This window comes from Gigantopelta aegis, chromosome 11, assembly GCF_016097555.1.
Source record: "Gigantopelta aegis isolate Gae_Host chromosome 11, Gae_host_genome, whole genome shotgun sequence".
NCBI lineage: Eukaryota > Metazoa > Mollusca > Gastropoda > Neomphalida > Peltospiridae > Gigantopelta > Gigantopelta aegis.
In genome coordinates this window covers 15,261,268-15,271,279 of record NC_054709.1, presented here as the reverse complement: position 1 = coordinate 15,271,279, position 10,012 = coordinate 15,261,268, and the positions used below count along the sequence as shown (strand labels likewise).

At 39.0% G+C, this 10,012-nt stretch overlaps 1 protein-coding gene across 1 annotated transcript; it reads left to right on the top strand.

Moving 5' to 3' along the window:
• The first annotated feature begins 37 nt into the window (after positions 1 to 37).
• LOC121384998 (probable cytosolic iron-sulfur protein assembly protein CIAO1 homolog) lies at positions 38 to 7,471 on the top strand. The gene is made up of 4 exons (XM_041515521.1): positions 38 to 141; positions 2,383 to 2,579; positions 3,898 to 4,103; positions 6,333 to 7,471. The coding sequence occupies exons 2-4, from the start codon at positions 2,392 to 2,394 to the stop codon at positions 6,941 to 6,943; spliced, it is 1,005 nt and encodes a 334-aa protein (XP_041371455.1). The 5' UTR covers positions 38 to 141; positions 2,383 to 2,391; the 3' UTR covers positions 6,944 to 7,471.
• Positions 7,472 to 10,012: the final 2,541 nt, after the last annotated feature.

The following is a 10,012-nucleotide window of genomic DNA, read 5'->3' as shown; positions in this document are numbered from 1 at the left end:
GCGTATAAATATGTCTTTAAAAATAAAGTCGAAGCTCGCCAATCTTCCATAAACTTTAGAGTTATTCCCCTTATTTCCAGAAAAGAAAATTTCTATTTCACGTTTTTTTAACATCAAGGCTTCAGTGTTAACAAAGTTGAGGTATTTTAGAATGCATTATGTTACCTCTTATAATTTAATAGAAGTAGTTTAGTTACTGAATTCCCCACAAATGGGCAATGTAAACTGTGCCAAAGAAATTACTAAATTAAATTATAAAAATAGAATTTGGTTTAACTTAAACTTTATATTTAAAACTAATAAAAAAGTGATGATGGGTGGGGTTGGGCGGTCACCACTAGTTCATCAAAATAAACCCTGACATACATCGTGAACTAGGGTCACCACTAGGCAAACTGAGTGCCCCAAAGTGGGTTTGAGAGGTCATAGCTTACGGTTGCAGAGTCGATTTTCCACAATTCACTCGGGTTCAGGCAATTTGGGGAGTTTTCTATACCAAGTTACCAACCAGTGCTGGTACATAAAATACCTCCTGTCCTGTCCATAGGAAAGTGCATATAAAAGTAGGAGAAGCATATGTGGGTTTCCTCTCGGTCGACTATACATGTGTACATATCGTATTGAAATGAGCACATGCCATGGCACGTCCAGGACCTGTACTAGTCAGAAGGGACGTAGAAAGTGGTTCTTTCTATGTCCGAATATTGTTACATGTACCTTATATATAGCTGGCATTCAAAACTAGTGGCACCATGTTTCAACTGTTCCTCAACCGAAATAGACAAATGGACACATAAAACAAAAATGTGTAACTTACCGTACTCACAAAATCCCGATTGAAGTACTTATGTCATTATTAACAAAATAAATCTTCCAACGACAGCATGAAAAAGTTGCCCGTATTTTAATTTTGCTAAATAGAGGGGAAGTAACTCGCTCTGCACATTAAAGAAAGTATCGAGTTAATGTGCGCCCTGCACCAGCTCTGACCCCCGCAATCTTCACCATTTGCAAATTTTAATAACATATAATTTTATTTTTATTTGGCCAAATAATTTCATGTAATAACTGATATTTTGTTGGAAATTTACTGTGGAGTTTTGCAATTTCCAAAGTTAGATAATTTGGCAAATATTTCTGCTCACCCATTATATGTTAGCAGTCTGCATATTTATGTGTAGCATAATTCTGTACTTTCATGAATCCCAGATTCCGGTTAAAAAATGTAAGCTTATTGGACAGAATCCAGAAATATTCATATTAAATCATTCAACAGTCTCCACCCCAAATCCAGTTGCTAGTAATGTCCGAAACTGGACCAGTGGTGGCCGTTCAACATTATGACCATTGACATTGATAGTGACAATATATATAATTATAAGTAATTATAACCATACCGGTTCGTACCCAAAAGCATACCAGTTCATACCCAAACGCATACCAGTTCGTAACCAGAGGAACATCGGCATTCCAGTTCGTACCCACATTTGTACATGTTATTTAATGAAAAACAAAACAATAAAAATCCAAGCCAACTGCATTTTAATAATTAGCGATTAGAAATTGTCACGAAGTATCGTGTCAAGCGAAGTCAGCTTATTTGTTGATATATTAAAAACACATAACATTTTTCTTTTTACATGACAAAAAACATTTTATGTACAAACATAATAATATTTACAAACATAGTAATATTAACGTAATTATATAATTATATATAGAGATATTGAAACCCAGTACATTCATACAATTGTATTTATGGTAAAGGTAAATGTGAAATTAATAAAAACTTATATGTTGGTATATTTCTCAAAACTTTCAAAATGTGACTTATTCCCTATTTAGCACCGAGTCCTTCAATTATTGACAGGTGAAAGTAGTATTATGAACTTTGAAATTTGCATATGACATGAAATTTGCATACCGTTATTACACGGGTTAATACAATCAAATATTAAATGGGTTTATGACAAAAGAATTGCTCTTTGGCTACGAAAAGGTATGCCTTTTGGTTACGAAAAGGTATGCTTTTTGGTTACGAAACGGCATGCTTCAGTGATGCACAGCACATAATTGCTCATTTAATGCTTATAAAAGATACTGAGTGATTATTACAACACATTTTTTGCTAAATGTTACAATATGTTTGTAATATCACATTATACATGTAATTGTGTATTTAAAAAATATATTAATGTTAGGTGTAATGTATGACATTATTTAATTGGTTACGAACTGGTATGCTAGTGGTTACGAAACAGTATGGTACGAATGGGTTTGGGTATGAAACGTCTAGAAACCGTTTGTTAAAACGTGTTGAGATTGTGTGTTTTTGTATTAGGAGATGTAGATCATAATTCATTTTGTGCTTTTCACTTCCAGATTACCACAATGTCAGTGCTAAAAGAATTGTGTGTGTTAGAAGGGCATCAAGACAGAGTATGGAATTTGGCTTGGAATCCATCTGGTACACTGCTTGCGTCCTGTGGGGGGGACAAGACAATTCGGATCTGGGGGAAGGAGGATGAAAGCTGGGTTTGTAAAACCATCTTGACCGACGGTCATCAGAGGACAGTCAGGTGAGAGACTTGTCGAGTGTTTCTCTTTCCAGCCAGTGCGCCACAACTGGTATGTCAAAGGTCATGGTATGTACTATCCTGTGTGGGATGGTGCATAGTAAAGATACCTTGCTACTAGTTGAAAACTGTAGCAGGTTTCCTCTCTGTGACACTGTCAAAATGACCATACGTTTGACATCCAATAGCCGATGAAAGAAAGAAAGAAATGTTTTATTTAACGACACACTCAACACATTTTATTTATGGTTATATGGCATCAGACATATGGTTAAGAACCACACAGATTTTGAGAGGAAACCCGCTGTCGCCACTACATGGGCTACTCTTTCCGATTAGCAGCAAGGGATCTTTTATTTGCGCTTCCCACAGGCAGGATAGCACAAACCATGGCCTTTGTTGAACCAGTTATGGATCACTGGTTGGTGCAAGTGGTTTACACCTACCCATTGAGCCTTGCGGAGCACTCACTCAGGGTTTGGAGTCGGTATCTGGATTAAAAATCCCATGCCTCGACTGGGATCCGAACCCAGTACCTACCAGCCTGTAGATGATGGCCTAACCACGACGCCACCGAGGCCGGTCCCAATAGCCGATGAATAAAAAAAACATCAACGTGCTCTTGTAGTGTTGTTAAACAAAACAAACTTCTTTCTTCTTTAGTGTTTTTCAATTATTTTTTATTAAAAACATACTCAGGGCTAGCTCTGGGTGAGCAAAATATTTCACCAAATTATTTATTAAACTTCAAAACTTGCAGAAATTGACAGTTATTTAAAAAAAAAAAGAGTTAATTATTACACTAAACTATTTTGCCAAATTAAAATGAAATTCGCAGTTGGCGAATTTGGCGAGTGCCAGAGCTAGCCCTGATATTTTATTGCATAAACAACAAAAGGATTGAACACAAGTTTGCCAACTTACTAGGCCCTCTCCTATATATACATACAATATAATGGCGACAATTACTTAATTATAATATTATACAGTGTATACAAATTTTATTTATTTTAATAACAATCAAATTGAGGAAAAGAGGGTATTATGTATAACAGAATTTTAAAAGAAACTAGAAAAGAATCACAGAAGTACATGTGCCTTCAAACCATTAGACTATTTTAATAAAAATGGGGGGGTGGGGTGGGAGGGGGAACAAGTACACATACAAGTTGTTTTTGGAGTGGAGGCAAAGCATCTTTAATTAATTACACATGACTCAGTGTCTTACGTATTCCCTGCAACCATAAAAGGCTTGAACATTACTTAGCACTATTAGCAACATGATAATCCTTGCAGATTTACTTTAATATTTTTCTTGTAGAACTGTAGCTTGGTCTCGATGTGGCAACTACCTAGCTAGTGCTAGTTTTGACGCCACAAGCTGTATCTGGAGCCGCAAGAGTGGTGAGTTCGACTGCATCGCGACCCTAGAAGGTCACGAGAATGAGGTCAAGTCTGTGGGCTGGTCAGTGAGTGGAAACTTCATCGCTACATGCAGTCGAGACAAAAGTGTTTGGATTTGGGAAGGTTTGCTGCTGTTGTTTTTTATTTGTTCAATTTGTGTTATTCACCTTTTTTTACTTTACAGGGCTAGCTCTTGGTGATCAGAAAATTTTGCCAAATCAACATTTTATACTTGAAAAATAACAAAAACCCAGTTACTTTGTAATAAAATAACATCTATTATATAAAATATATTCGCCAAATTAAAATAAAATTAGCAATTGGCGAATTTGGCGTGTGCCAGAGCTTTATGTTTTTTATTTTAATATATATATATTTTTTTGTAACTTAATGGATTTTTATTTTGTAAGATATATATATGAGTCATCTCATGGGGAAACCTACAACTTAGTAAAAAAATATATAATATATAGATTTTGTTTTTGAAAATAACAGGTAATAACCTCGAAAAACTAAATCTCAGGTATTAGTGTTCTTTCTTAATTATATCTTGTAAAACATATAGCATCAGTGACATCACTTTTTCAGATTCAAAGTAAATAATATCAAATTTTAATCAAAAGATGGGTACGCCTTGAATTTTGACACAGCTGGAAGTTATTTGGTTTAGTAATACCTAAATGATGCCATACGAGCAATCATAATTTTTAAATTTTTTTTTATTACACGGCAAATCAGTTTGCAGCTCTCCTAAACAATTCTAGGGAAGTATGTGGTAGTGAAAGAAAGAAAGAAAGAAAGGAATGTTTTATTTAACGACGCACTCAACACATTTTTATTTACGGTTATATGACGTCAGACATATGGTTAAGGACCACACAGATTTTTTTAGAGGAAACCCGCTGTCGCCACATAAGCTACTCTTTTACGACAGGCAGCAAGGGATCTTTTATTTGCGCTTCCCACAGGCAGGATAGCACAAACCATGGCCTTTGTTGAACCAGTTATGGGTCACTGGTCGGTGCAAGTGGTTTACACCTACCCATTGAGCCTTGCGGAGCACTCACTCAGGGTTTGGAGTCGGTATCTGGATTAAAAATTCCATACCTCGACTGGGATCCGAACCCAGTACCTACCAGCCTGTAGACCGATGGCCTGCCACGACGCCACCGAGGCCGGTATATGTGGTAGTGATTACGCACCTTTCCTGGTGAAGACTGCCCAGTTGATTATTAAAAAACAACTTTGTTTTGTTAACGACACCATCAGCTATTGGATGTCAAACATATAGTCTTAGACAGGAAACCTGCTACATTTTTCCTTTAGTAGCAAGGGATGTTTTATATGCACCATCCCACAGACAGGATAGCACATACCACAGACTTTGATATATTTTTTTAAATATTTTTTTTTTTTTTGGATATAGATATTTAAAGATTCCTGGTGATCTTATACTTCCGACCAAAAATATGGGGATTCCTGCTAAATTCACAGCCTGATTTATATTTGTGTCATGATGTATTTCTATTTTAAAAGTTTCCACATTCGGCACTTTTTCCTTTTAGCTAGTGCACCACGACAGATATATCAAAGGTTGTGGTATATGCTGTGCTTCCCTTGCTACTGGGGCGGGACGTAGCCCAGTGGTAAAGCGCTCGCTTGATGCGCAGTCGGTTTGGGATCGATCCCCGTCAGTGGGCCCATTGGGCTATCTCTCGCTCCAGCCAGTGCACCACAACTGGTACATCATAGGCCGTGGTATGTGCTATCCTGTTTATGGGATGGTGCATATAAAAGATCCCTTGCTGCTAATCAAAAAAGAGTAGCCCATGAAGTGGCGACAGCGGGTTTCCTCCCTCAATATCTGTGGGGTCCTTAACCATATGTCTGACAAATACAACTCCCCCCCCCAAAAAAAAACACCCCAAAAACCCCACCCCATATATCTGACGCCATATAACCGTAAATAAAATGTGTTGAGTGCGTTGTTAAATAAAACATTTCCTTCCTTCCCTTGCTACTGATGGAACAGTTTAGCGGGTTACCTCTCGACTATGTCAAAATTACCAAATCTTTGATATGTAATAGCGGATGCTTAATAAATCGATGTGCTCTAGTGGTGTTTTAAACAAAACAAATTTTAACTTTTATTCTGACAGTGTGTATTTGACCCTGCGTTTTTCCGTGATCGGTAGAGAATGCATTCTCATCACAAATTGGAAAGTGTTTTTTGTATTAAGATAATGAGAATGATAGATTGGCTCATGACAACTGAAAATAATTTCATTCGGGACATAAATTTGATAATAACTGGTAACTCGTTTTATTATCCTCTATTCACTTTCCTTTCAGTGACGGATGACGAGGAATACGAATGTGCCAGTGTACTCAGCTCCCACACACAAGATGTTAAAAACATCACCTGGCACCCACACGAAGACGTTCTTGCCTCCTGCAGCTACGACGACACCATTAAACTTTTCAGGGAGGACAACGATGACTGGACGTGTTTCTCCACCCTGGAATCACACCAGTCTACCGTGTGGTGTGTCTGCTTCGACCGCACCGGTTCAAGACTCGTATCCTGCAGCGACGACCAAATCGTGAAGATTTGGCAGGAATATCTCCCTGGAAACGAGGAAGGGGTTCAGACCAAGGGAAACAACCCTGCATGGAAGTGTGTGTGTACCCTGTCGGGCTATCACGACAGAACGATATATTATGTGGATTGGAGTCACATCTCCGGATACATAGTGACGGCATCGGCCGATGATTGTATCAGAGTGTTCAAAGAGGAAGAGGGGTGTGATAAAAACCAGCCGTCGTTTAGCCTGGTTGGCTGTCAGAATAAGGCTCACAGTCAGGATGTTAACTGTGCTGTGTGGAATCCTAAAGATGCAGGTTTGCTGGCATCGTGTAGTGATGACGGAACAATCAAAGTGTGGCAGCATTCAGAGTTGTAACAATCAAGTAAAGATATCTTGCTTAATATCACGATCAGATTTAAGTAGCGTGTCTACTTGTGCATGTGTGGATATGAAATCGGACATGTTTTCAATTCAGTATCCTCCGGGGAGGGGGGTGGGTGGGCAAGAGCGAGATGTAGCTCAGTGGCAAAGCATTCGCTTGATGCACGGTCGGTCTGGGACCAATCCCTGTCAGTGGGCCCATTGGGCTCTTTCTCGTTCCAGCCAGTGCTCCACAACTGGTGTAACAAAGGCTGTGGTATGTGCTGTCCTGTCTATGGGATGGTGCATATAAAAGATCCCTCGCTACTAATGAAAAACTCATTGCCACACCCTCCTTTCACCTTGAAAGTGTACACAAAAAAATGTTGACTTGACCAGGGATCTGTTTATCAACATTTTTATGCATTTTAAGAACAGATGCTGGTATTAACCCCTTAGCTGTTACTGTATGGTCTGTCTGTTCGTGAGGATGCAGATTATGTGAGTGGACCAAAATGCCACTGAAATAAAAATGTACAAACTTGTTTGGTTCCCAGTTTTCTCTTATTTAGTTGCACTTCATATTCAAAACAGATAATGGTATTAACCTCTTAGTGGTTACTGTATGGTCTGTTCATGAGGATGCTTGTTATGTGAGTGGCCCCAGAATCCACTGAAGTAAAAATGTATGGTTGTCAGTTTTCTCTTAACCACATGGTGATCAATCTTTATTCAAATAGGGGTAAGAAAATAGCTCAGTAGGTAGAGTGCTCACCTCAGGAGTGGGATCGAACCTCATTGTCAGACCCATTGGGTCTTACCCCCCATCCCAACCAGTGTTCCACGACTGGTATATCAAATGTCATGGTATCAAAATAAGCAACATGTCTGGTAACCTATTTACAGGTTACCACAAAAAAACACAAAAAAACACAAAAAAAGACCTGGGGCCTAATTCACTACGGTCTTTTAGGCTCTGTTCGACAACAAAGCATCCTCTTTGCAAGACTTTTAGCATTGCACTGCGAGATCGCAAAGTTGCGACACATTTTCATTTCCATTATTACTATATCATGAAAATATCTTCACAGGCTAGCTGGTACTTTGGTATTCATTTTTACCACTGTTCTCAATGTACTGAAACTCGGTGGCGTAGCGTGGGTTGCCAGCGCCCGGGGCAAGGCAAGTATTGCACCCCCTAACAGGGCCGTAGCTAGGATTTTTTGTTTGGATAGGCAACTGAGTAGTTAAGTCTTAAAACTCCTTAAACAGTCCAGAAGAAAATTTTCTTTTAATTTCTATAATGGTCCCCCCCCCCACACACACACCCCGCTAGCTACGGCCGTGCTTAACCAGTGGACCGTTAGCAATCCCGAGTCCCTTCCACCAGTTCTGAATTTTGCGGCCATCGCAACCTCTCCGGTCGCCCCACCCACGCCATGCCACTGCTGAAACTGTTTGTGTATCGAAATAGCACTCGACTGATCGAAATTTAGTTGGTGTAGTTTTAGTTTAATAAAATTTTGTGAAGAACAAAATGCCGTTCTCGACTTTCGTGATAGGCCTATGTGGTCACCTTAACGACCATTTTTGATTTTATTTCTATGCCCGTCTTTGGAAAAGTGCATTATATAAAACACTGGTACTGGTATTGCAAAAATGAAATCGGTTACTTCTGAAGAATTCATGTTAAAATTGCCAAATGTTTGATCTCCCCTAATCATGTTACCGATGTGCTCTCGTAAACTTACGAGGCGTGGGGGCAGGGGGAGGGGCAACTGCCTTCCCTAGTGCTGGAGAAAATTCTAAAATTTGGGCAAAACCGATAGACATTCGGGCAAATGTGTTAACCTGAAGCTTTCTATACCATTCATTTTCATCATTCTACCCGCAAAATTAATTATAATCATGTAAACGTTTAGTGATTCGTTTGACAGCAATGCTAATATGAAACCCGCTCCAAAAAACACACAAAAAAACCCACGTTGTTATCCAGATTGTGGCATTGTTGTTTAATTGAGGCAAGAATCAGCCAGGGCCCATATTTTCGAAACCATCGCTACAAAATTGTAAAAGCATCGTAGGTTGTGACGTCACTAAAGCACACGCCATATGTAGTGACGTCATAGCTTACGATGGTTTTTACGCTTTCGTAGGCTAAGGTTGCTTAGAAAATATGGACCCAGGCCTCTACCAAAATTGGAGCCATATGTATTTCCATCGTTTTACCTTCGAAATTAGTTGTAATCCATGTAAAAATGCGTACTGACTCGTTTGCAAACTTATATAGCTTAAACTGTAATTGCTAATGCAGGTCAACCTATAGATATACAATTTTATTTAGTTGCGCATCATAGTCAAAACCACAGGCGTCTGTAGGATTTTCCTAAAGAATAGACGCCTGTACATTACTCGAGTAACCAAAGTACATTAAGGCATTATTAGGCTATTTAAACTATTAACTACTCAATTGCACCCCCCCCCCCCCCCCACGCCCCAAACAAAAAATCCTAGCTACGGCCCTGGTGAATCAAATCCTTTGACTTCCATTTTGCTTGCTTAGAACAGAGAGAGAGAGAGAGAGAGAGAGAGAGAGAGAGAGAGACAGAGAGAGAGACAGACAGACAGGCAGAGAGAGAGAGAGAGAGAGAGAGAGAGCGGGGGAGGGGAACTTATAAAAGATCCCTTGCTAGGCCTACTAATGCAAAACGTGTTTTCTCTGTAAGACTATATGTCAAAATTACTAAATGTTTGATATCCAATAACCGATGATTAATGAATCAATGTGCTCTAGTGGAGTCGTTAAACAAAAGAAACAAGCCTGCCACATCATACACACATGAATGGTACTTCGACTTGTTCCGTTGCCATATGAAAGTCCACAGTCGTTTGACGTGACGTCAACAATGCTTTGACGTCAATATGATTATTGATGTCAAAGCGATACTACGTACATTTTGGGATTAACTTTCAGAAATGTACGAACAGAATCGCTGTTGATGAAAAATCTTACTGGCCCTTCTCAAATTCAACTAGCCCTCCAATTATCACATTGAAATTTAACTGCACAGCCAAAATAAAAAC